At 33.8% G+C, this 27,564-nt stretch overlaps 3 protein-coding genes across 4 annotated transcripts in view; 2 read left to right on the top strand and 1 right to left on the bottom strand.

Annotated features, from left to right (window-relative positions):
• Window positions 1-6,823: 6,823 nt before the first annotated feature.
• Window positions 6,824-19,657, top strand: LOC106104458 (retinaldehyde-binding protein 1). 2 transcript variants are annotated; one of them, XM_013284518.1, is made up of 8 exons: window positions 6,860-6,905; window positions 10,357-10,358; window positions 15,206-15,420; window positions 17,332-17,491; window positions 18,019-18,080; window positions 18,643-18,836; window positions 18,958-19,074; window positions 19,205-19,657. In XM_013284518.1, exons 3-8 carry the CDS (start codon window positions 15,210-15,212, stop codon window positions 19,460-19,462), a joined length of 1,002 nt encoding a protein of 333 aa, XP_013139972.1. In that variant the 5' UTR covers window positions 6,860-6,905; window positions 10,357-10,358; window positions 15,206-15,209; the 3' UTR covers window positions 19,463-19,657. The 2 variants fall into 2 exon arrangements, with proteins under 2 accessions (XP_013139973.1, XP_013139972.1); XM_013284519.1 differs by lacking the exon at window positions 10,357-10,358 and having other exon boundaries at window positions 6,824-6,905.
• Window positions 19,658-21,939: 2,282 nt separating this feature from the next.
• On the bottom strand, window positions 21,940-25,594 carry LOC106104503 (peptidoglycan-recognition protein SB1-like). Its single transcript, XM_013284579.1, has 5 exons — window positions 25,325-25,594; window positions 23,410-23,610; window positions 22,811-22,995; window positions 22,392-22,524; window positions 21,940-22,312 (listed from the first exon to the last, which is right to left on the bottom strand). The coding sequence occupies exons 1-5, from the start codon at window positions 25,347-25,349 to the stop codon at window positions 22,116-22,118; spliced, it is 741 nt and encodes a 246-aa protein (XP_013140033.1). The 5' UTR covers window positions 25,350-25,594; the 3' UTR covers window positions 21,940-22,115.
• Window positions 25,595-25,610: 16 nt separating this feature from the next.
• LOC106104504 overlaps window positions 25,611-27,564 on the top strand; it is an 8,322-nt gene continuing 6,368 nt past the window's right edge. The window contains exon 1 of the mRNA XM_013284580.1: window positions 25,611-25,673. The gene's annotated coding sequence lies outside the window, so the exon portion shown is untranslated. The remainder of the gene's footprint in view (window positions 25,674-27,564) is intronic.

Below are 27,564 nucleotides of genomic sequence, written 5' to 3'. Positions count from 1 at the left end.
TTTAAAGACTTAAAACTGACTGATCTTAAAATTTACTTAAACTTAAATAATTATAATTAAAAGTACTCATTATTAGTTCATAATTTTTGCTACAGACTTTATAATTGTGATATGTTAAACATAATGTTTAGTTTTTAATAGTTTTTATTCCAAATATAAGTACAAATTTTTTTTAAATTAATTTTATGACTGATTAATTAATTTGCTCATGTTCTTGGGTTGTGATAAATACTTAATGTATTTAAACATCTTGCTATAAACGTATCTTGAACGCGCGATTAAACTATGTAACTTTTTTTCTATGTAATTTTTATATTTTATATAGAAAAAACGTTATGTGTTTCTTAATTTTAAAATAAGTATAAGTCGATGTTGTATTCATGTATCCATTAGTCATTGACTTTGATTGGTGTAATTTCTTGGTGTTAACACAGTATTAGAATTGTCAGTAGAATTAAAATATAACATACTCTTCTCCTAAAAATTGATCTGAATGACATTTTTATATAATTTTATAATTTTAAGCAACAGATAGTGTTATCTTTAATACGATTTATGTTTTAATTATTTTGTTTATTTCGTTTGTTTCATAGATTACTTATTTCAATGTAATTGATTTGCAGTATTACTTTTAATTGTATAATTTAGTAACTAATTATCTCGAAGAATTCCTACTCTGAGTGAGCATAATTCTAGTCGTATCAGTTATGGGTAAGCATTTTTTTTAAACGCTAATATAAAATATTAAAACTGTTCCTTATACTTTCTATAGATGTGGAAACGCTTTCAGCAAACACATTTTTGTCCTATTTATGATTAGAGCGCTTTGTAATATTGTATTAAAAATATGATAGAGAACTCTCTCGCAAGACTGTAAGAGATTGATTTAAAAAATCAATTTTTAAAATGTGATGTTGGATAAATAAAAAAATAATCTTAACTCGCGTACGAAGTTGCACATTTTTCGTTTTCAATTATAAAAATAACATTAAATCAACAGTAAATTCTTGAAATAACTGAAAAACAGATTTTATTTTGAATTTTCGATAGCATTGAACAAAGGAAAGTATTTAATTTTTCGAATTAACCTTGCAATTAACTTCAATTATAAAATATCGTCTGCTCAACGTAGATTTTAAAATTATTTGACAAATATTACATTGTGTCAAAAGAAGTATAACTTCAAAACGAGAGGATTTTGAGGATTTCCACTGGGACGCCTGTTCCATTTTAGCGATATTTCACATTTCCTTTAAATAACATGGATAGTGGAAATTCTCTATCAGACTGTACTTTATTTTTAATTACTCCTTTAGTTTATCCAAAGTGAATATCGTTTAATCTTCGCATTTGAAACAATGCAAATTTGAATTAATATGAGAGCTTCATAACTATTATGTGATCTCATTTGTACTTGAAATATTTACCCTTTATAATATAATCATTGTAGGATTAAGAAGCAAAGAGTTTTTTGTTTTAGAATTTTTTTTAATTTAGCGATTTCTACTAGTCGATGTTACAGGCCAGTTATTTAACTTAAAACTTAAAGTTTTAATTGTATTATTAATGATGTGATTTTAACCGACTTCAATACGTCCAAATTGAGTTATATTCATCCTTCCCAAATATAAATACTTCGTTTAAGAATATTGGCAATTAGTTGAAATTCGGAAATAATTTATTGCTTTGTCAGGTTTTCGAACGGACAGTATTTTTAACTCTTTGTCGTAGATGTAAATTTAGAAATAATCAATGTATACCTTATAATATAATCTGTCGTGAATTGTATGGGCGTCCCTAACGGAGGCAATTTAAAAAAAATTAATTTGTATACAAAACTACTTCTAAATAAGCGGCCTACTTATCGATGGATAACTCAAAAGTAATTTATCAGTTACATTAAATGTTTGGACTACATTTGATTATCCCTTTGAAATAATGAATATTTAGGGCCTGTCCCACAATTCTTGTATGTCAGATAACAATCCAACATAAAATATCTGATAGAAGAATCGGATTTTGGTACTCTATCTGACAGTGATGTCACTTACGCTATCCGAGCCTCTATCAGCCAGTTGGACATGCCTTTATAGTCTTTCCCCTCTTGATCATTGGTTGGGGACGCCCTTGTGTTTTTTTAAAACATATCAGTATTTTATCGATGTAACCAACTTTTAACAGTTTTTCGGATTTTGAATTTACATAATACCTTAAATACAATTTAATAATATTTTATCTGTATTACGTTACAAATAAGAATGTGCGCCTTCCTACTTCGATATGAATATATCTCTACAAAAACCAATTTTTAACAAGAAATTAATTCCGCAATTATTTTTTGAATTCTAATATTCAGATTATAAAAAAAACTATTTTAATAATTTTTACTATTATAACTCTAGGTATCTTTCGGTTTGAGAGCGGTGACGTCATGATGTTTACGCACATTCTTATTTGAACCGCATTTTAATAAATTACATTTCGAAATTGATGTTGTAGGAAGTTTTGGTAGTGTCAGTGTAATTTTAACGTATATCAATAAACTTATCGTCAAAAAAACTCTTTTTTATTTTTTAATATATCGTTCCCTTTATTGTAAGATAACAGGATGGTAAGATATTGGTCGCCCATTGGTAGAAAAACGACCATAAATTGTGAGGATTTTTAGTTAATTTTTATCATATTAAGGATTCATACAAAGTAGAAAGATCTCGCTTGAACTAGTTTTCTAAAATCAATAAACTAGTTTTGAATATCCAAATATCTACACAAAAACATAATTGTTCAAAATCATTGTATCACTAATAGCTACGTTTCGAATTTTCATATGTACATAATTTACCCGACGTTCTTATGGTGAAGGAAAACATCGTGAGGAAACCTGCATAAATCGCCGAAGAAATTCAAAGATATGTGTGAAGTCAACCAACCCGCACTTGACCAGCGTGGTTGACTATGGCCTAGTCACCCTTACTAAGGGTAGGCTCCGAGCCCCTCTGTGACGACTTATAGTGAGCTGGTGATGAAAATAAGTTAGCAAGTATTTTTTAAAATGGGACAAAAAATGCCCAATGTTTATCAATTTTAATTGCTTTACTACAAAGGTATTATTTAATTACAATTCTCATGGTTTATTTAATAATGAAGGGAACCAAACCAATTACAATTTTTGTATTATAGTTATAAAAAAACTAAATGGAGATAAAATTTCATCATTAATTAAACTACTAATTAGTATATTATACTAGCTTTCGCCTGCGACTCCGTCTGCGTGGAAATAAAAAAAAAGTAGCCTATGTGTTCTTCCAGACTATCTACATCCATACCAAATTTTATCAAAATCCGTTCAGCCGTTTAGGCTACAAACTCTAGCAAACATCCAACTATCCATCTAAACTTTCGCATTTATAATTTTAGTATGATTTCTTTTCAAATAGAAGTATTGCTAGTTAAACATAGGTATATTGAAGATTATTTCATGTTACCAATTTTAGTGACATCGACGGATGGATTAAGCACCCCTAGCTAAGGGTAGCCGGACCCCTCGGGGAGAGAAGGGTATCTACTTCTTTGTTGTTGTAATATGAAGTTTTATACTAATAACTAGCTTTCGCTCGCGACTCCGTCCGCGTGGAATTAAAAAAAACAAAAGTGAATAGCCTATGTGTTCTTCCAGACTATCCTTTACATCTGTACCAAATTTCACCGAAATCCATTCAGCCGTTTAGGCTTCAAATTCTAACAAAAGTCCATCCATCCATCTAAACTTTCGCATTTATAATATTAGTTAGATTGCACGAACCGTAGTGCAAACTTAATTGCTAGTATTGTTATAAAATAACAGAAGTAAGCATGAATGGAACCAGGTGTCAGGTGATACTAAACACTTTAAAACGGCTAAACCGAGATGGATAAAATTTAAATAAAATGTAGAGTTTACAATTCCTTAAAACTCATTGCGAGGAAACAAATACTTTATTAATTCCACTTGGACGTAGTCGCGGGCAACAGCTTGTGTAAAATTGTTTTAGCGGATTTATTAATTCCTATCTAAGTACCATATTAATATCATAATGTGTTAATTTAAATAATTATTCGCTATTGTGTTTACAATGACATTATTAACCAAGGCAAAAACGACGAAGGTTGTTTAGTCCACAAGTATTTATTTATTACACTCGTTAAATAATGTTCGTATAAAAATAAGTAAATAAAAAAGTATTCAAAAAGTATAAAAAAATTAAGACAATGAAAACTATCGCGAATATAACCTAGAAGCCATGAACCGTGATACTTGTATAAACATGTATCTTCCTTCCTTATCCGTCCTTATCGCCGTCCTTTTCATCTGGTTTGAAATATTTGAGACAACAATAGCGTCATTGTAGTCACGTCGAAGACCTAAAACACGCTATCGACATTTTTTCATTCGCTCCGTATATATACGCTCGGCAGTTGTATGCTTATCGAGGGTCCGTTTCTACACAGGTAAAAAGTGATGGGTATAGAGCTTTATAAATTCTTACCCAAAGTGCCCACTGCGTCCATACCGCGGCCAAGGGATCATTCATGCCTTTAGGGATCAAACTCTCCCGAAGTGCTCTATTCAATTCTCAATTCAAACAAAGCATACAAGCTCACAAGTCAAAGGTGACAATCCAAGCAAGGTTCAATATACCTCGACACCACTGCTGTAGAAGCTATGACCCTCTTTTTGTATTTTTTTTTACATTCGAACATTGTCTATATTTATACTAATATTATAAAGAGGAAAGATTTTTGTATGTATCGAAATAAGTGAAAAACTGCTGAACTGATTTCAAATATTCTTACACCAAAAATCTATGTTATCATTGAGTAACATAAGCTATATTTATACATTTTTTTTTAATTTCACGCGGGCGAAGTCGCTAGTAATATTTCAATACAAATGTTATGGTTAATTTTGACTTAGTATTATAAAAAGACATGTTTCGTTTTTCAATGACCATTTATATTCCGAGACAGGAAACTAGTTGAGCTGCGCATATCTATTCCCAGGTACCTATGTGCATATATAAAACCCTATAGATATTGATATGTTGCATGGCGTCGCGTCGCGTCGGCTTAAATGCGCGCGCAAACCGACGCGACGCGGCGGATCAATACTGTCTGCATCGAATAAGCTATCAATTACCAACATGTCCAGTTAAATTTATACAAGATGAATGCAGTTTCAATACTTTCAAGATATGAAGAGATGTTTTCATTACTTGATATCATTTAACACACGATTTCAGTAATTAAAATACCTTTAAGAATTAAATGAATTTATCATACTAATATTATAAATGCGAGAGATTAGATGGATGGATTTTGTAGCGTAAACGGCTGAACGGATTTCGATGAAATTTAGTACAGATGTAGAGGATAGTCTGAAAGAACACATACAGGCAATTTTGTTTTTTTTAATCATATATCATATCTTACTGATATTATAAATGCGGAAGTTTAGATGGATGGATGGATGTTTGTTAGAGTTTGTAGCCTTAACGCCTTAACGTATTTCGACGAAATTTGGCATGTAGAGATTGGTCTGGAAGAACACATAGGCTACTAACTTTTATTTTTTTAATTCCGCGCGGACGGAGTTGCGGGCGTAAGCTAGTATAAAATAAAAGTGGCGAGCGAACGCAACTAAAAAGTTATTTTCATTACTTATTTGTTGTTATTTAACATAAGCAGCAACACAACATTTGAGTAATTAAAAGGCCTTTACGAATTACATAAAATAAATTATTTTTTGACCGACTTCCCAAAAGAAGGAGGTATTCAATTCGACGGTATATTTTTTTTTTTTTATACATATTTCTTTCTTATTCAGTCAAATTTGGCAACGCCATACAAATGTGAACATACTTTGTATGTTTCACTTTTTAGTACCCATTAACACTTACATTACATCCATTTGTCACGTCGCGTTCTTACGTTAACCAGAAGTCACAGGTGTCAATGGATCAGGACTACTTTTGATCGCAAATGTTGTATTAAAATGTTGAAAACTTGCACATAACAAATGCTCTACGCTTCCATCGCATTAAAACTTCTCGCTCTTTGATTTTTTTTATTACGAGTATAGGCGGCAATAGAGCTAGTGGCCATTTAAATTGTCCATGCCACTCGCAATTGCAGAAGCGTTGCCCACCCTTAATCGCCAGAGATGCACATAAAGAGGGCATTTTCCCATCCCATGAGTCTCTTCAACCGTCGAATCCACTTTTCTTACCCGTCTCTTTCTAACAAGAAATTGATGGAAAGAGAAACAGACAAACATTAGGCCTCAGGCACGCAAACTTATCAGACGAAACGCGGAATTGCTTCCACTTCACGCCAGCCTTCTGCGTGGTCGTGAGCGAGCCAGCCCATACCTGCGAAGATATTGAAGCTAGCCCCCTTATCACTGTAAAATACGTAGTTGATACCTAGCATTTAACATTTGGAATTTCACAACGTCAGTATTGTCATCTTCATTTTCTCTAATCAAAGTCCTGTATTTCCTTGTTTCTAGAAGAATCGAGAAAGTTATTTATAAGTCGTAAATATTTCTGTTTGTCTTTGCTACCGTAGAGTGGATATTTTTATTTTCATTTATAGACAAATACTTTGGAAGATTTAAGTTTCTTTCTAGTGATGTTGTTGTTAATTAGACTATAAATGTTTAGTAATATTAATTGCGTGTGAATACAGGTATCGCTGTATATTGTTATTGCCTCATATATAGTTGAGGTATTGCAAAGAAACAAAACGACGCGTACGCCGCACTACACTTGCTCATTATAACTTCGTGCGGCAAAGCGAACGAGCGCTCGCGACTTATACTTAAATATCAATAAGAGAAAAAACACCTAAAGAATCAGACGAAATTGGTATGTCATTTTTAAATTCACTAAATATAACAAATTAATTATGTATAATAATCTATTAGCTGGCGAATTACTGATATTTATGTAAAGTTTTTGTCCTATATTTATGTATCATACTTATTTATTAAAGTAATTTACATTCTCGTTATATATATCAGATTCAATAACTACTATTATTATAAGCCTTTGATTTAATTAAAATATATGCAGTTATAATAATGTCCTAGTATTATAAAGATTTGTTTAGCTGAATTAAAAAAAAAGTCTATCAAATTCTGATGTTCATTAAATTTTGTAATAGTTAACTTTGCCTCCTTCTTTTGGGATGTCGGTCAAAAATTGAGATCCCTTTGGAGAAAAAAAAAATTATGTTCGTGTATTAATGTAATTTGAATTTAACGGCTATATATAACTACCGTTGTGAAAACATTATGTACTTTAAGAGTAATTAATCTAATTATTTCCGTATGCGTTAACAACGAACTTCTAGGGAAACCCTACTAATTTCCGATTTAAAAAAAATTGGTAGATTTCTTCAGCAACATTTCTCTGACTTTCAGGTCATATTTAATATTTGCGTTTCACTTTTGTTGGATTTTGGGTTAAAATGAGCATTTTGTACCACGTTCTGTTACCAATTACCTTTAGACCTAGATGTAATAAAAAAATGCTAAGATATCTGGTAACCATAATTAATGTACTTCAATATTTGAACAAAGAAGTGTTTAATAATAATATTAAATATTAAGATTCGAACCGACGACTGCTTGGGTGTAATGTCCTCATGGTTCGACTAGCGGCAATACATGTTACCCGGATTTATTATTTACTTAAGTAAACACTCACATGAAACAGTTGAATAATATAAAATTATGCATCTAACTCAAGTGACATAACATTTACGCGCGACATAAATCACATGGCCTTGTCGCTTTACACGTTGCAAAAACAAAACAAACTCCATATTTCAATTACGTCATAAGAAACTGGGTCCCTCTATGAAATACGTGAACAAGGGTCAGAGCGATGCCCCTCATGATATGTCACTGCCGTTGACACACATACGTCTAACATTGACAAACTCAAATACCAAAATGTTTGCTTTGATATTTGACGTTCCACTTACATAAGCCAATGTAATACAAAGATGTGAACGTTTTAAATTAATTGAGAAGTTAACCAGAGTTACTTACTAAAAGTGGCCACCCACAAGTCGAACTTCGAACATGATTCGTCACCAAAGATTTTTTTTAACATGAGCAGGCGTACACCTTTGACTAAAAGACCGTATAACTGTTGTGTTATTGTCGATTGTTTGCAACAAACTCAATTGTTAGTTGAACAAGTAAAAATCGATTAGTGAGCATATAAGCTCATAGAATTCTTAGCCTGACAAAACAGTTGTGCGATAGATTAGTCGAAGGTATGCGCATACGCGGTAGGAACAAACATCTTGACTGGCGATCATTCGACATTAGAAATGGAAAATTCCAGTATATAGAAGTATAATATAATAAAACCACGACAGTTGGATAAAAACATGAATAAATCAATTTAAATGTTTGCATCGAGTAATTTTAATATTTTTAACTTCTGATTCGATTGCGATTTTCGATTCTTAAAATTATTATAATTTATTATAATTAATGCTATTCTTTTGTTTGCTCTTTTGCTAAAATGACGTGACATTTAAAATTTAAATAATTTTTGTACCGCGGATTGCATTTTCGAAGATTGATAAAAATCCTTTCTTAGTGCTATCCAAAGTAGTATTCATAATAATGTTGTGTAATTTGTTTTAGTTCTGTTCCCCTGATATAAAACTAAACATTTTTATGTGATTTTAGACCGCGATTGTCTAGGGTATATTTGTTATTTGACTGTTACGAATTTAATCCACACCTTACCAGTTATGAAGTAACCTGTCCTGTCTGTTAATAGTATGGTCTGCTTATGAATTATCGCCCACAGTCATAGATTCACATGTGCTTACAAGAAGACATTGTCGTCCTACTTTTTACTTGTACAATGTCGTAATAGATACCTTCTCATGGCTGTGATGCATAACACCAAATTATGCCTTTGTGTAGATAATGACCTCCTGACGATTGTTTAATTTTCTGGAACCTGGGTAATATAACTAGAAAGCATAACATTGCAACATAAAGTAACATATTATTATATGTATTACACTATTTTGTATACTATTTTGTTAGACTGGTTTTCAAAGCGGCGTGTTTAATAAAAATCGTTTTTTTGCTATCAGTACTTAAAAATGCGTATAGAATATTTATTAACAAAAAAAGAGTATTGGGTGATAAGGAATTTTCGGTGTGATGGTTTTATTTTATCAATTTACATTTAGACAAAGATCTCCGGTCGCAGAACACATTCATCATCTTGTCGAAATCTCAGTTGTATTACAAAATTACCCTTTGAGTAATGTTGGTTGTCAATGTTACGGTAATATATCCGCGTATAAATAGTTTCTGTTCAAAGTAATAAGTAATGGTACGCATAATATGCGTCTTACAGAAACTGACCTTTCTTAAGTTAAGGAGACTTATAAGATTTTGTCAGTCTTTGTATCTTTTCGGTCTACCATAGCTGTTGCAAGTTCGTAACGTAGATTTAAAAACAAATTGTTCATATTATTCTCGTATACATAAACTACATTCCACTTAAAATACCTTAAAATCGTATATAATAAAAAAAGGTAGTGTTTAAAAAGTTTTTTTTTTGAATTCACGCAAATATAATACATTATGGACATGAAACATGTCAATCTTGATTGTTATTTTGCTCTAAAGTGTCATGTTATACCTTTGTGTCTGTCATATTTACTTGAATATCTAGTTAGAGACTAGTTGCTAACTATTCCATAGCCTTTAGGTATTAAGGACATTTGTAAGTGACATCTGTATTCAATTATTATTAACGTAATCAATTTACTATCACCAGTATTAACTTCAAGGGTGATTAATAATCGACATAAAACAAACTGAAAGACAACTCTGGAACAAACTTTATCAAACGAGTTTTTAATATATACATTTAATATAATGTCAATGATGCTGGTCACTTTTAAATTCAATTTTAAAAGTAAATGTTAATAAGATTAACTTCGTTATATTTTTATTAATAAAAAAATAATAAACCTAAGTTCAATTTCTTCGATTAGAAATAGGTATGACGCTATAATGCATTTTAAATATTCATTTCGCATATCACGCGATACGATGTCGCCCGTCCAAAGTAACTAATATACATCTTTGAAATATGCACAACGTCGAGAACAATAGGGATGGTAAAGGTTTTGAAAAATATTATTTTAGCGTAACGGCTAATAGCCTAATGGTATGGGGTACGGACTACCTGCGGTCGAGGGTCCAATCCCGCCATTCGCCTATTGTCTTGAACTACATTCTATCACAGGCCTAGAGCTTAGTTGGAGTGGTTAAATGAAATATCAGTAAACTAGCTTTCGCCCGCGACTTCGTTCGCGTGGAATTATAAAGAAACTTGAGCAAGTAGCCTATGTGTTCTTCCAGACTATCCTCTACAACTATGACTAATTTCATCGAGATCCGTCCAGCCGTTTAGGCTACAAACTTTAACAAACATCAATCCATCCATCTAAATCTAAATAATCTAAACTTCCGCATCTATAATTTTAGATTAACAAAAAACTACTAATATTTTACTACTACTAAAAAAAATCTACTACTATCTACTAATAAATAGAAATATGTAACCATAGAACTTCCGATCCATTCAGTCGTTCTGGAGTGTACATAGCAAATATCCATTTGTAAAAAAATTACATTCATAAGTAAATTTTAGACATGAATACAAACACTTCTTTAATTTTTATTGAACCACAATGACACGGATTTTTTCGTCTCTTTCGTAGTAAAAGGTGCTAATTTTCCCGATTACGAGAGAGAGAGAGTTTTATGTAAACTTGAAACTTGAAATTAATTAAGCAAGATTATTTAATTCTTAAACGTTAATTAAATATGAGAAGATTTTTTTATTTCCACGATTTTTGTACAAAGAATTAACAAATATTATTTTTTGAACTTGATATAAAATTGTCAGTTCATTGTTTGCCAAATTAATTAATATAGTTATGTCCAAACTTTACAACTTTTAACGCATAATTGACTTTGTTTTTTTACTTATCAAACAATTTTTAATTCACGGTAAATTATAACTAATATTCTACATCCAGCATTAAAATATTCTTCCATAATCTAGTCTTGATAATGACCTCGCATAGTTATTTCAAACTGGTACACCTTCATTATGCAGTTATGTATTATAACATTCAAACTTAATGACGGGTCGGAACCAAGATAGTTCAAAAAGTAAAGACCTCTATAAGTGTACAAGCTACTAGCTGTGCTGTATTTATTTGACAGAATTTCTGATTCAACTTAAAGTTTTCATAGAACTATACGTATTTGTAACATACACGTAATACTTTTATAGCGTCTCAAATAAATATGTATGTGGAGATAAAATTCATATGAAATGAATAATTAATAAATAAAAGCTTTTAAAAAAATTTATTAACATAGAAACTTACACGTTTAAACTGCCGTAAGGAAAAGGGTAAAATAGAGTTATACAAACTGACGAATCGGTTGAAAATATAGATAAGGAGGTAATATATGAGTACATTTATAGTAAAATGGTATATCTATCTCTCAGAAAACCGGTGAACCCTTTTTATTATTCATGATATTATTAAAGATAAAATAAAAGAATGCCAAATTAAAATAAGGAATTTAAAAGGGTTCCCATGACTCAAATCTTGCTACCAAAAGTATACCAGATTTACTTCCGTAAAAATTCAAATGCACAAATGAAGGACTTTACCATTGGCTAACAATTACCGTTACCATTGCAATCTTGCTCTTTGCTATTGGTTTGTAGTTTTGGCACCTTTCCCGCTTAAATTTACAATTTATACGCCCCTTGTATTAAATAGCGTGAAAATTTATTGCCGAATAGACAGTCGTAGGAGTAGAGCTTTTGATTAAAAAAGAATCAAGTAAATATTGCTTTTGTTGGAACGAAACAACGAAACAATCGACAGTCGTACGACAGTTGAGCGAGAATTTTTAATTTTAAGTTACCTAAAAACAATAGAAACATTGTCAATGTCACTTTGTTCATAAATGTACGTAGATAACCTTCAAAAAGTCCGTCGGAAGTCTATAAGTTGATATAATCTAATGTGTCCGACTATATCTAGGAAACCACTTCCTAAGATTAGTAATAAACATAACTTGTAGACAGGTTTATTCTGAGATTTTCCTTGTTACAACTTATTTTTCATTGTGTTATTATCATAAAAAGTTATTGCTGTTTTTATGCTATTTTATTGAATATCTATAAACTTATAACGTAATTTCTTACAGACTTTATTTATAATACATGGATTGTATGTTATTGTTTGAATCTTATGAAGAATTAAATCTATTTCTCGTAATTATTAAAAAAAAATGAAGTAAAAATTTTGTAGTTTTTAAAATAGGGATGTAACAGTTCTGTCCCAACCCTAACAGAGTAATCAATCTCTTAAATAATTAACGAACCTAGATAACTACGTCAGTGGCATTTTCATTCGTATCGTGAGCATAAGCCAGTTCATTCGTCATAAAAGTATCAAGACAATGTTCAATATACAACGTTTGTGTATCATGCTTTTCGTTGTTTTAATAATAATAAGAGTAATATTATTATCTAATGATATGAACTGTAATGATATATTTGCGCCCCAAAAAAACATATCTAACAAAGAACCGCACTCTACAAACACCTCTGAAGTAACTAAATGTATAGAAAAATTTAACAACAATAATTTAAGGAAATCCGACGCCGCTAACATTTGGCAATCCCTAATCACATTATATGAAGGCATATCAAATATACCAGATGAGATACTTTCAGTACTTCGCTGGGTGATACCAGGTATAAATAGTTCCGATTATGAAAATTTAACTTTTAACGATTTCGAAATGATACAAAACTTCGGCAAGGATTACAATCTGACAGATGATCAATTGTCAGCAATCGCGGATCGGGTACGTAAGGATTTCGAATCTAAAAAGGTAGAAGATTACACGGTTTACGATCTTAAAGCACTCAGAAATATATTATGCGGTTTTAATGCAAGTGAAATTAGGAGAATCCGTCCTTCGGAGTACAAAGAAGCGTCAGACGTTATAGGACAACTTGAATGCAAATCAGATGTAATGACAGAATTCGCTTTATTATCTATACACGAAGAAGCATTCGGACCTGCGGAAAATTGGGACAACGACATAAAAGATGCTGTTGGAAAAGTTGGGAAACATTTACCCCGGAATAAATAAATCATAAGCAAAGACAGCCAAGAGTTAATCAATGTTGATTTATTGGTAGCTCTTTTTAAACTTTATGTATTATATAATAATAAAGAATTAACAAATAAAGTGTGACCTGTTCTATTACTCTAAACCTTGGCCGTATATTATTAAACTCATCAATGAAACTGGTTTGATTACATAAGTTTTTAGTAACATCATTGTTCTGGTCATAAGGTATTTTTAGTTGTTCCTAACGATCGCCAATTGACCGAAATTTAACCATAATTAGAAAACAAAGATATTTTCTTACAATTAGCGTTATAGCTAAGCCTTATAGGGTATGCAATCCTAAAGCTAATTGTTTTTTTCGTGGATCTCATTGGATATTGTTGTTATCACCACGGATTTTTGCCCGCGACTTCATCCGTGCGGAAAAAACTTAGGTAGCCTACGTGTTTAAAGGAAGCGACGGTCAATCATAATTTAAAAGCACTTCAAAGCGAAAACGATGCAACAAAACGTAGGAAAGGATAAAAGGTGTTGTTAGTAACATAGACCTAAGAGTTTCTAGAATTGACGTTTTGATGATCGTATTAACAAAGATCCATCAAAACTTTCTCATTTATTCATTATTCGTTCTTTCCGTTAGGTAAATAAATTTGATACTACGTTTACATTGGTTTATCTTTTTTTTAAACTTGTCAACAGTATGATGATACATGCCATAATGAATATTCTAATGAGTTGCTGTCCATTCTTGCAAATCTTTCGAGATCTCATGATTTGTAAGATGCAACAATTTTGGTTGGAAAACATTCACCATTGTGTTAATGTCACATTAATCTTGTAGTAAATGGCGCGACACCTCGGTATGGCGCGATCTCGGTAAGATTGCATTTCCTATGCATACGAATTTAGAATTAATGAACATTTAAATGCGAATTACAACACAATTCGAAAGGAAGGTCAGTAAAAAAACTTATGTTTAGTTAATTTTTTCCCATGTAAATAGCAAATGTTACTCAATATTTGCTAAAAGTTCAAATTTAAAATGAAATTGATTAATAATTCTTGTTAACCTTCCTCAATTCGTATGTTGCGGTTTTTGTATGAAAAATGCATCTAAAATATCCTATATTAATGCATGTTGAAATACTGATGCATTGATTCGAATAAAAAGGAAGCCACGGTCAAAATCATAATTCAAAAGGAGGTCAAATCGACGCAGATGCAATAAAACCTAGGTTAGGGTGTAGGGTGTCATGAATGTTAAAAACATAGAGCTAAAAATTTCTAGAATTGACATTATGAACAGGATGTGTAATTTCCGTCAAAAACCCACTTTGCGTTTATTGATTTTTAATATTAAATAGGTAGTAATATCAAGGATAATGCATAGCTTTATGCTAACGTTAGAAAATTATATTTTTACATATGTATACAAAATCCGTGAGAATAAATTCATTTCACAAATGCCGTAATGTTATCTGCGACTTCCTTTCTTTTATAAACGTTTTCAAATATCCACTTTATCAAAACATTTATTTAACAATTACCCTTCGGTTATGTATCAAAACATCTTAACTGTATAGAGGACTAAAATAATAATTTAAGTCTTTCGTGAACGTAAAACAACCCACCTAAATTTCATCATAATTTGATACATGGATGTATTAACGCTCTATTAAAAAGAGAAACATACGAATTAAACAAACGCTGGCGGATAAACACTTTCAATGACATTGGGGCTTTCGCGTATTAAAGTTAAGTGCATAAGTATGGTCTGTGGTATTGGACGTGTTATTTGTCCTTATTGTATAAGAATATTCAAATGTCTTGCCGGCCCAAGGTCATTGTCGCGCTGCAGAAAACTGAGTTCTACGGAGCGACTTATACGATGTTCGAGCCGCCAAGATGTTGAAAACTTTTGTTTTTTGTTTACAGTAAAATGCAGTCGGCAAGTGTGTTGCTTACTGTGGGTACAACGTGGGGTACTGGCAATGAGAAACGTGAGGAAGATCTTATGAGCCATACACCCGGCAAACATATGGCGGTCGCGGCCCGAGAGCTACGAGAAACACCATCGACCAGAGAACAGGCCCTCAAGATCATGAGGGAATGGATACAGAAGAACCATGATATAAGAAACGTGAGACAAGGTACACTATATTTTTTTTTGATACTATAAGGTGGCAAATGAATGAGTGGCCACGCCGAGAAAGCGAAGCGATCGCTGCCCATAATACACATCCGCAATTGCAGATCCGTTGCCTACTCTTAATCAACGGAGAAGGAGACGCACATAAAGAGGATATTTCCCCTTCCTATGCATCTCCTCCACCGTCAAATCCACTTTCCGTTCCCATCTTTTCCGTATGAGAAAATGATGGGAAGGGAGAGGCACTAATATTAGGCCTCCAGTACCTTACTTATCAGACGAAACGCGGAATTGCTTTCACTTCACGCCTATCTGCGTGGTCGTGGTATTTCACCGGTCGATACGGCGCATTCGTGCGATAATGTTAAAGCGGGCTCTACCACTTTTAAACAACGTTATCTTGGCTTTCATTACGGGAACTAGAATACGTTCGCCTATACACTTACAACGCCAGTTTATGCTTAAATCCACAACAGAATGCCATGTAATACCACGACCATACAGAAGAAGGTGTGAAGTGGAAGCAATTCCGTGTTTTGTCTGATGAGTGTGGTGCCGGAGGCCTAATTTAAGTACCTTTCTCTTTACTACCGTTTTCTTATAAGGAGAGGATGGGAACGGCAAGTGGATTTGACGGAGGAGGAGATGCATAGGAAGGGGAAATATTATCTTTAAGTGCGTCTCCTCCTCTGTCGGATAAGGGTAGGCAACGCATCTGCAATCGCGGATGTCTATGGGCAGCGGTCGCTTCGCCATTTTGGCTGATTCAGGTGGCCACTTGCTCCTTTGCCACCTTATGTTATAAAAAACAGAAAACAGAAACTGACAAAAAATAAACGCCCACCATTCTCAAATCTTGAGCTCTTCTATTACCTTCCTAGATTTACATATCTCGATTCGCAATTGTTTTTGGTTATTGCAGTAATTACTAGAACCATTAAGATGAGTTCAGACATGTCGAATGCCGTGTGTGTGTCGAATGTGCCCGAACATCTCGCCTTCGACAGACCTGGACGCTACCTTACGAATAATCATTTTCAATAATTTAAAGATTGTTTTGTTACCGGATTTAAGACCGGAAATATGTTTTTACTAAGTACTCTCTGCTTCCTATTACACTGCCTCCGGTTTGTATATATTGTGTTGCATAACATTCATTCTGATATCGTAAAGGTTAAACGAAACCAGATTGGTTCTGCGTGACTGCGATCTATTTACATTGTAATGTTTAATGTCGGCGAAAATATTACTTACCTTGTATATGTGCGCTTTCTGTCTGCTATGTGCAATTTTCAGTTCTATTTTCCTCTTTTCTCATTTCTTTTTTTCAATAAAATTTGTTACAAATCACACAAGTAAATAGAAAATACGTAATACACAAATTAAGCAGTAGATGTTACATTATTGACACATAATAATTTCCAAGCTTGTCTCATTTTTTCTCAGACATTTTTTCTAGAAGTGGGTCACCGCGGTTTTCCGCCACTGTACATGCACGCGTTTTAAGTTTTTCAATGCAACAAGTTAACTTTCTAAATGCGTGTAATCATCATTATCTAGGATGTAACAATCGCTATTAAGAATACTTTATCTATACATATAATAAAATTGGAGTGTTTGTTTGTAATAATAAATGAAAAATTGCAGATTTCGGAAAGATGAAGTATTTGTGTTGCTGATATCGAAAATCGCATTTAAATATTCTTTGCCTGTCTGTCCGCAAGCCGCGTTTGTTCCGGGTAATCGCCGAAACGGCTGGGCCGATTTCGACCTGACTTTCACTGAAGGGTAGCTGACATAGACGGGCATATTACAGGCTACTTTTTTTTATCTTACTATTGCGTGGACGAAGTCGCGGGCAACAGTTAGTATTGTTATGAAAAAATTAATGTCTGATTTATTTTCATTACAGATGACAACTTTTTATTACGGTTCCTTCGGCATAAGAAATACAGTATACCAATGGCCCAGCAGACATTGTTGAAATATCTGAGCTTAAGGAAATATTACCCGGAGTGTTTCACTAACCTCGATCACGACGAGGCTAGAGTTGCTGAAATATTGGACAGCGGGTGAGTTCCTCATAATATAGAATCTTATTAGTTACTAGTATTATAAATGCAAAAGTTTGGATGGATGGATGGAGTTTGTATGGATCTATGAAATTTGGTGATGTAGGGAATAGTCTGGAAGGGCACAGAGGCTACGTACTTTTGTTTTTGTTAATTCCACTCGGACTAAGTCGCAAGCGAAAGTAATAGGTAATGCTAGATTAGCTGTTGTCCGTGATTTTATCCTTAAAAAACTAAGTATTTAATTAATTCGTTGCTTATTAAATATGAAATGCTTATTCAAAGTGAAAACATATCTATCTAATGGGAACTGTATAAAAACATAACATGTGATCTTGGTCGTATCGTAAACATCTGGGCCTTTCATCCGAATAGTATAGGTTGCTCTACTCTCAACAAAAATATGCGTTAATAAAAAAAAATCGTTAGGTCATCCACCAAGACGGTCGAACCAGGCATGACACACTCGCGTCAGCCTCCTTAGCTAGTTTGTTTTACAATTTAATATTCAAAATTATTATTTTCAGGTACATAGTGGTGTCACCGGTACGTGACAACATGGGACGACGAGTCATCGTTTATAACATGAGTATGAATACCTTTTTTTATTATACTTGAAGCGAAGCTGTGCATTTCTAAAGTATTATATAAATTACGTATGCGATTGTTTTTCTGTGATGCTCTGCAATTTTTTTGCTTTGCCATAATTGTAAAATTTTGTTGGTGTTTTACTTTGTTTTACTTAGTCAACCACGCTGGCCAAGTGCGGGTTGGTTGACTTCACACATATCTTTGAATTTCTTCGCCGATAAGTGCAGATTGCATCACGATGTTTTCCTTCACCGTAAGAACGTCGGGTAAATTAAGTACATATGAAAATTCGAAAAATCGAAAATCACATTGGTACATGGCGGGATTCGAACCCAAGACCTATAGATTACAAGTCAAGTAATCAAACCACTGAGCTACCGACGCCCTATAAAATTTACTCATTGTAAAAAAAAATTGCAATCTACGTGTCACTTTGAACCGAGTAAGCAATTATGGTTAATCAACCCACGTATCTCCATAAAATCTTAACATATTTGAAGTAGCGAATCTTGAAGCGAATTAATGTTCACGTCATTAAAATAAACAATTCTTTTTACTAGGTCATTTCAATGCTAACAAATTCACTTGCTGGGATATGTGTCGGGTACATATCGTGGTGTATGAGAGCCTGTTGGACGACCCAGTAGACCAGATAATGGGTTTCACACACGTCGGTGAAGGTACAGGATTGACCGCCGCCCACATCACCGCCTGGAACCCAACTGATTTCGCTAGAATATTAAAGTGGGGAGAGGTAAATTGTTTTATTCTTTCATATTCTATGAAATTAAGAAAAAAACAATTGTGTTTTACATTGTAATCAGCAAACGTGAGGTGCTCGAAGCCTAATAACACACACTTTTGTCTTTTTCCAGCAATCACTTCCAATTCGACACAAGGAGTTTCATCTCGTTAATATACCGTCCGGAATTAAGTATATCGTCGATTTTGCTATGAGCAAAGTCTCATCGAAAATGACCCAAAGACTTAATGTAAGATATAAAAATAGTAACCTCCAAAATAATATGACACCTGATATAAGGAGAAGGGGCTTTTTGTATTTCGCTAGAATTCGAGGCGGTCTAACTGTGAATTATTTTGAAGTATTTTTTAATTTTCTAGATTCACACAAATCTCAAACAACTGCATAAGAGTATGAATGTTGCATGTTTACCGACGATATATGGAGGACCGTTGCAACTTCAAGACATGATCTCTCACACAAGACAGTTGCTCTCAGACCAGAAGAAGAAACTCCTAGCTTTAGACGATATGGAGATCCTGAGCACAAGAGGAATCACATCTTCTAGAAGCAGGCCAGTTATCAAAGATGGAACCGTTTCAATAGAAGGGAGTTTCAGAAAATTGGACATAGATTAAGCTAATAAATGTGTAAATCTTAATGTATTTATAAGTATAAGATTTAATTTAAGGAAATAGTAACATTTTGAGCTTACAAAATGTTAAAAAACGAGTAATTCCAAAATGTTTGATAGTTATCATGACAATTGTTTCTGTTCGTTGGGTAAATAATAATAATTTGTTAATAATTGACTACTGGGAGTAAATAAAAATGTAGACTAAAAATAGTTTTTTTTTTAATAAAATCACAATGTTCTTCAAATGCATTTTAGCGGGAAACTTTCAAGACATTCGCGGCGCCGCTTGTACCAGCCGTCGAAGCAGCTCCACCCCTAGTTGTGCCAGTTCCCAGTCCTTTTAAACAGTTGAAGGATTTACCTAACCCAGTCACCTCAGAGCCATATAAACTAAGGAGGTGCTGCCACATGGGACTGTGCATGCTCAAGTTTTTTTTATTATTTTCCATTTCTAAATCATTATGTAACAGTTTGGTTGTAACCTTAGATTTGTAGGGTCTCTCAATGAATGTTCGCAAATCTAAGTAAAAAAGTCCAAGTGGAAAGTTTATAAGGTCCATAAAGGAACAAGTAAAAATAAACTGCTTAATATAGTATCGTATAATTTTATTACCATATTCTGGCTAAAACTCTAATAAGTATATGTGAAATGCCATTCATTGACTTAAGGAAATGCAGGAATATTATTATTAACATCAATTACATAACATACTGTGATATAGTTATACAAGTTTAATATGGAATCAAATCTGAAATCTATTATTTATGGTGGGTTAAGGAGGATACGCCTAGATTTCTACCACCTGCATGTCATACCTACCATCAGCCTCGAAAATCGCCACAATCAGCAAGCATGTGCGATGTCCATGAGCGGTTACTGAAGAACCAAACCCATTAGCCAAAGCACTGGGACACGCCTAGGTTCAAACTGCGAGTCTGCCATTTGCTAACTCCAGCACAAAACAACAATGACTTGCCAATTCCGACTCAAGGCAACTAATATATGCCGATTCCGAAACAACACAAGTGGACTTGCGACTGCGACATATCTACCAGCCTACTGTATCGCATAGGTAACCAGAACGCATTTGCGATGTCCATGGGTTGTTACACTGAAGAATCCAACCCATGCACCAAAGCACTTGGATACGCCTAGGTTCCTACCACGAGTCTGCCACTTGCTAACTCCAACGCGAAACAACAATAACTTACCGATTCCGACTCGAGACAACTAATACTTGCCGACTGCGGGACAACAATGAGACATATCTACCAGCCTACTGTATCGCATAGGTGACCAGCATGCATGAGCGATATCCATGGGTCGTTACACTGAAGAATCCAACCGATGCACCTAAGCACTTGGACACGCCTAGGTACAAACTGCGAGCCTGCTACTTGCCAACTCCAACGCGAAACAACAATGAATTGTCGACTCCAACTCGAGACAGCTGATAAATGCCAATTCCGAAACAAGACAAGTGGACTTGCGACTGCGACAAATCTACCAGCCTACTGTATCGCATAGGTAACTAGCATGCATTTGCGATGTCCATGGGTTGTTACACTGAAGAATCCAACCCATGCACCAAAGCACTTGGACACGCCTAGTTTCCCACCACGAGTCTGCCACTTGCTAACTCCAACGCGAAACAACAATAACTTGCCGATTCCGACTCGAGACAACTAATACTTGCCGACTGCGGGACAACACTGAGACATATCTACCAGCCTACTGTATCGCTTAGGTGACCAGCATGCATGTGCGATGTACAAGGGTCGTTACACCGTAGAATCCAACCCATGCATCTAAGCACTTGGACACGCCTAGGTTCAAACCGCGAGCCTGCTACTTGCCAAGTCCAACACGAAACAACAATGACTTGTCGACTCCGACTCGAGATAACAAATACATGCCGATTCTGAAACAACGCAAGTGGATTTGCGACTGAGACATATCTACCAACCTACTGTATCGCATTAGGTGACCAGAACGTGCGATGCCCATGGGTTGTTACACTGAAGAATCTAGTCCATGCGCCACAGCACTTGGACACGCCTAGGTCTCAGCCGCGAGTCTGCCACTTGATTACTCCAACAGGAAACAACAATGAATTGCCGACTTTGACTCGAGACAACTAATACTTGCCGACTGCAGCACAATATTGAAAAATGTCTACCAGCCTACTGTACTGCCTAGGTATCCGCAACCAGTAAACGTGTGCAGGGTGCTTACTGTTCCTACCACACATATGGAACTTATTAACTATTGAGACAAATCTACTAATCCTCCTTACCCACAGATATCATTGACGCTTTGACATTAAAAATCGACTGTATTTACATATTAATTGATTAACATCTTCACAAACCACTCCTTATTCCCGCGTTCCGATCCATGAAAGTGAATTAAATTAACAAAATAAAATCCGATTATCAGTATTTACTGGCAAGTAAAAGAAAAATAAAACAAAAAAATAATAACAAAAAATAATATGTTTAATCTCACTAATTTTCCCTTAACTAATATTCTTTAATTATATTACGTTTATGACTTAAAATAACAAATAACATAAAATAAACATTTACAGAGATTCATAGACGATAATTCAGTCAAACAACTAACATCAATAATATTAAATTTAACAATCATCTCAGTTCATATCGGAGAGATTTTTATTCCATTGTGGCAATTTACTTAACTCTAAAAACAAATATTTTGGTAGATCTTTAGTTTTTTTACCGATTATATCGAAATCTAAATCTAAATGTTGCTGACTTATAGAATTTTCTAGAAATATCTTGGCTTGCATCATTTGAGCGGCTGATGGTGCATCACTTGTGTAATTTCCTGTAAATACAAAATATATATTCATAAGAAAACATACAATTTATATTCATTGAAATGTTAAAAAAAAAGAAATATGTACCTATAAATGCCAGCACGAAACCATTTTCAGAGTACTCGGGAAACATAAATGAACTTCGTTTCCATCCAAGAGCTTCAAAAGTTCTTCCATCGGGCGACACCAAGAAGTTATACTGAAGGCGAGCCCCATTTTTCTAAAAAAAAAAATAGTATTTTATAAATGACTAGGTGATGCTTGCAACTCATGAAAATTACATAGAAAAAACATGAAATAAGAAAAAGCAATTAAAAAACATAGCTTATATTATTCTGTGATAACATAGCTTTTTAATAGTTCAAAATTTCAATAAATACAAATCTTTCCTCTTTATAAAATTAAGTATAGATTTCCGTTTCCTAAGATTCGCTTAATTTTGAATGACCACTGTTTTTAAGAATTCATTTCTGTTTTTATATTTACACTTTTATTTCTGTATTTACCTGCATCAGGTTCAGTAGCCTAGAACAAGTTTTCGTGCTGTCGCATTCTTCTGTATCCGTCTGAACGATGATGACCGTGTTCTTCTTCATCTGTTCTACATCTGCCAGCTCAATTTCCCCATTCTTATCCCATTGAAGACGGCTTACATAACGCTCCGGTTCTTCAATTGGTGGTAACACATTCTCTGAAAATTTACAATATTATCAATATAAAGGGGAGTAAATACATTACACTATTTATTATAAAAAGAATTTTTAACAATAAAACCATGACAATCGCCATTAGTATTCAAGCGCAAACCGAGCAAGGAAAATTATTCTCTATGTAACATTAGCATCAGTGTTTATTACCACAATGCAGAACTATATTAACTTTATCTGTAGAAAACACTGTACTAAACCAACATATGGTAAGTTCTTATTGGTTAGAAACTAAAATACACAGGAAATGGATATTGCGGTAATACTATTTAAGATAAAACGCAAGCATGTGTCATAAATTCACCAGAATTATAAAACCACACACAAATATTATCAAATCTCACTATTTCGATCGCAAGTTAATTTATAAATTCGCCATAAATTAAAAAAAAAATCACCTGATCTGCTTTGGATGATCAGGAGATATGTGCCAATAGCAATTCCAAACAGGAGGATTAGTAGAAGAAAGCTGACAACAGCCCTGGTGCGATAGTAGTTATCGTCACGTTGATACCTCGGGAAGCGTTGGAGAAGTGGAGTCGCCTCAGTGCCTCTGTTCTCTTCCTCGGCACGGTAAGAATTGGTGCGCGATTCATGATCTGTGGACAAATTATCCTCATATTCATTTGACATGTTATTTTAAACATCTTACCTTAGATTAGAAAAGATTAGGAGCTGAGTAAATTGAATGTAGCCTTTAGTTAAAATAGAAATCAATTTTAAAACAATTGAAAATACTGCAGAATTATAATAGATATAAATTATGAGTTATTCTCTTAAAGAGACATAAATTGAAATAAATACATGATATTGTGAACAAAACAAACTATAAACAAGGAAAACAATGATAATAAGTCAATTATCTAATTACATAATTCTTGGAGTAATATTTCAACCATAGTAACTTTATGCTGGTAGATGTTAGAACACTATAATGTGCATTTACACATTGTATCAGAACTAATGATTAAAAATAACTAAAGTCATTATCAACTGTTCTGGGTTTTTTATAATACAGTTATATGCTAACAGGGAATCCATTGTAATATGAGTAATCCATTTTATTTTACATCTGGTTTTCAGAGATAACATATATTTAAAATATACAATGGGTAAGAAATATTTACTTTAACTTCAATGCTAATGATGTACAGATAACAGCAAAATTGCATCTGGAGTTCATTTTGAAAGCAGATTGTAAGGAAAAAAATAATAACAAAATGTCAATAATTGTTCACTACAAACTAGCCTTTTATGCTTAAACTCGGAATTTCCTAAACATTTATTGTGAAAAAATTATTGTCACATTAGTTATCTCACTAATTTCTTGAGATATCTTAAACGTCAAACATAATAATAGCCGCCGTGTACAGAATTATCTATTCCACTGTTTACTTAATTTTAGCTTTGTATTTCAATGAAAGGATACATAGTAAATGAAAAAAAAAGAAAAGACAATAAAAAGTAGACACTGGCTGCTCCCGATGTCAAAATTTCATTTTTTTTTATAATATAGGGTGTCAAATGAGCAAGTGGCCTTCCTATTTGACTCCTCCGGCATTAAATCCACTTTCCCTTCCCATCACTTCCTTATAAGGAGAGAAAAGCACTTTAATTAGGCCCCCCGCACCTCACACTCATCAGACCAACTCGGAATTGCTTCTACTTCATGCCTGTCTTCTGTGTGGTTTTGGTATTGCACCAGGCGAGCCGACTGATTTATGCGAAGGTGTTAAAGCAGGCTCTACCACTGTAGATCCGATACCAATACCAATGGAGATCTACTCGGAATCCGAACTAACTGGAATCTTGTAAGGTTCGGATCCTATTTAAGTCAGGGTGAAAAGATAACCATGTTGGCCCAGTGAGGGTAGTCTACACACATGTCTTTGAATTTCTTTGAAAATATGTGCAGGTTGAATCACATTTTCATTCATGTTAGAATGAACACGGATGTAGAGATTAAGGTCCGATCTGTCCAGATGCTTCACAATTGTCTACCAATGCTTTGTTTGCATTTGTCATAAGACCTTCAATTTAGCATGTAAATTTGATCAATTTGAGCAATTTTCTGGACTGCCCGGGACATCACAATCTTGACCACTGGATCGCTTTACTTTCTGAGATGACTTAGTTTTTGGCAACATTTACTTGTTAGGGATATAATATTATGAGAATAAATGTTCTTTCCAACTCATTTAGGATCCAATTTTAATGTAACAGTAGATATTGGCCAAAAACAAAGAAACAATGAACCTATTGGAAAACTACATTTTCAATACAGTACACAGTCAATAAGGAAAAATCACTTACCAACTGGAGATATTAGTGGTTGCATTGTTAGTTAGGGCACCAAACTGCACTGATGATTCTTGATAACATTACTATTCACACAAAAGATTTTTATTCCTGGGCGTGGACTGCAAATGTTGACCCGTCGAAAGTCAGGAAAGAGAGATTTAATCAATATCTATGTCAGAGTACTATAGGTATGGGATAACCGGGACAGGTATATAAGGTAGGAGTAGGGGTATACAAGCGAAAAATCAATACATCAGTCTCAGGGCGGGATAAACGACAGATTATAAAATGAACGACATGACAATGTTATTTTGACATATCTATTCTATGAGCAGATAAGAAAACACAGCATTTACAAAGGGTAAGTATGATACTATGTTACTTCAAATTACTATATTTTTTTGCATATTTTTCTATAATTAGCCTTTTGGACTTCTACTCATGCATATATAGTTTGTCCATGGAGGTATTAAGTACCACGTACAACAGGAGTGTGTTCTATCTGTACATCTTGCAGTTAATATGAAGGAAATAAAACCTTATGCTAAGGGAGTAAAAGTTTTGCTGCCCGCAAAATAAAATTGAACCCGAGTAAGAGGGTTACCAGTGTCCGATGTTTCCCTTTCTAACAGTGACTTAGAGTTGCCAGCTTTCGTTGTTTGTAGAAAAATAGGCAACTGATGCAATGTAATGCAGTAAAAATGTTTACTTTCAAAATATTTCTTAATATTAATAATAATTTTTTACCGACATATTACAGCAAAAGCATTTGATGTTACATGTAAAACTTTATTAAATTTGCGATTGGTGTACAGGTTTTCTTGTATTTGCTCGAAATTCGAACACCTGAACTGACAACACCGCAAGACATCCCGTATCGGACTTCAATGGCGGCGTTTTTGAAATCCGTGAATTTTTAAAATTTCGTCGTTAAAATGGTGAGAACTTGCGTCGTGTAGGCTTGCGGAAACTAGTATTATCTTGATTATGGTTTAACTTTTCATAGGTAATAGTTTTAAACATAATTTGTTAGTAAAGAATTACGGTGACCATGCATAACTATCCAATCCTAGAAATCCTGAGAATGATTGAGAGAATCATCAATCAAATTTTTAATTTTTAATTTCAAATATTTTTACAGAAAAAGTAAGAACAATCAGCATAACACTCGCTTCGGCAAGTCTCCATGACACAAATTCTTCCCATTTTAACTAAAATTCTTGAAAAATATCACAAAATTTTGGAAAGGGAATATCTTGTAGCCCCCTCACTTGGTTTCAAATTCATTTTGCGTTCAACAAGACTCTTACGCCCTTAGCATAAGGTTTTATTTTCTTTAACTTAACTTCAAGATGTCCAGATAGAACACACCTCTGATGAACGTAGTACTTATTACCTCCATGCGTGCATCTCAGCTATGATGAGTATAAAAAAAATGCCAAATAATTACATTTCAAAGATTTTATGCGAACAAACTCAGGGCATTTACTTGTATGCAAATGTAAACAAGTAGTACCTTATAAATGTTGAAATAGTTTGAAAAGTATATTAAGCTGATTGAAGGTTAGTAAGGAGGGGCCATACCCAAAAGTTATTATACAAACGTTTGTAATGAAAACTTGGGCCAGACCTTCTGATTGCGACCTACCTCTATGTAATTAATGTTGCGAAAGGATTTTTAAGTCCCCGACTTTATATGGTTTCTCCGTCATCTGTTTGGGAATTCGTACAAAAACATTTAAGAAGTTTAGTAACGTTCCTGAAAATGTTTATGATATAAAGAATCATGTAACCATTTTGTATATAATGCCTAATAAAAGGAATAAAATATGTATCCTTTAATTTGTTTTAACCTATTGTGGCAACCCTACCGAAAAAGGTAAAAAAATTGACGTTTGTAAGAAGTTCATTTTTTAGTGGAAGAGTCCGCCTTAACATCTTCGCGCCAATGGGCCGGCTCGCCCCAAGCAATACCACAACCACACAGAATACAAGCGTGAAGTGGAAGCAATTCGGCGTTTCGTCTGATGAGTGTGGTGCCGGAGGCCTAATTTTAGTCCCTTTCCTTTTCCAACCTTTTCTTAAGAGGAAAGGATGGGAAGGTAGAATGGATTTGACGGTGGAGGAGATGCATTGAAAGTTGAAATGTCCTCATTATGTGCGTCTCCTCCTCCGTATATGAAGGGTAGGCAACGCATCTGCAATTGCGGATGTTTATGGGCAACGGTCACTTTTCATTTCCGTGGATTCAA

This window comes from Papilio polytes, unplaced genomic scaffold (genome assembly GCF_000836215.1).
Source record: "Papilio polytes unplaced genomic scaffold, Ppol_1.0 DF823621.1, whole genome shotgun sequence".
NCBI classification, from domain to species: domain Eukaryota; kingdom Metazoa; phylum Arthropoda; class Insecta; order Lepidoptera; family Papilionidae; genus Papilio; species Papilio polytes.
Note: the sequence above shows the minus strand (reverse complement) of the source record. Positions and strands in the feature narration are given on the sequence as shown.

What these genes read in the sequence shown, in the direction of transcription:
- LOC106104458 (XM_013284519.1), top strand. Translation starts at nt 15,210, where the DNA reads ATGCAGTCGGCAAGTGTGTTGCTTACTGTGGGTACAACGTGGGGTACT. An exon ending in TATAAGAAACGTGAGACAAG is followed by an intron (nt 15,421 to 17,331) that starts GTACACTATATT and finishes TTTTCATTACAG; the next exon opens with ATGACAACTTTTTATTACGG. An exon ending in AAATGACCCAAAGACTTAAT is followed by an intron (nt 19,075 to 19,204) that starts GTAAGATATAAA and finishes TTAATTTTCTAG; the next exon opens with ATTCACACAAATCTCAAACA.
- LOC106104503 (XM_013284579.1), bottom strand. Translation starts at nt 25,349, where the DNA reads ATGCAACCACTAATATCTCCAGTTG. An exon ending in ACCACTAATATCTCCAGTTG is followed by an intron (nt 23,611 to 25,324) that starts GTAAGTGATTTT and finishes ATTTGTCCACAG; the next exon opens with ATCATGAATCGCGCACCAAT. An exon ending in GGCTACTGAACCTGATGCAG is followed by an intron (nt 22,525 to 22,810) that starts GTAAATACAGAA and finishes TTTTTTTTTTAG; the next exon opens with AAAAATGGGGCTCGCCTTCA.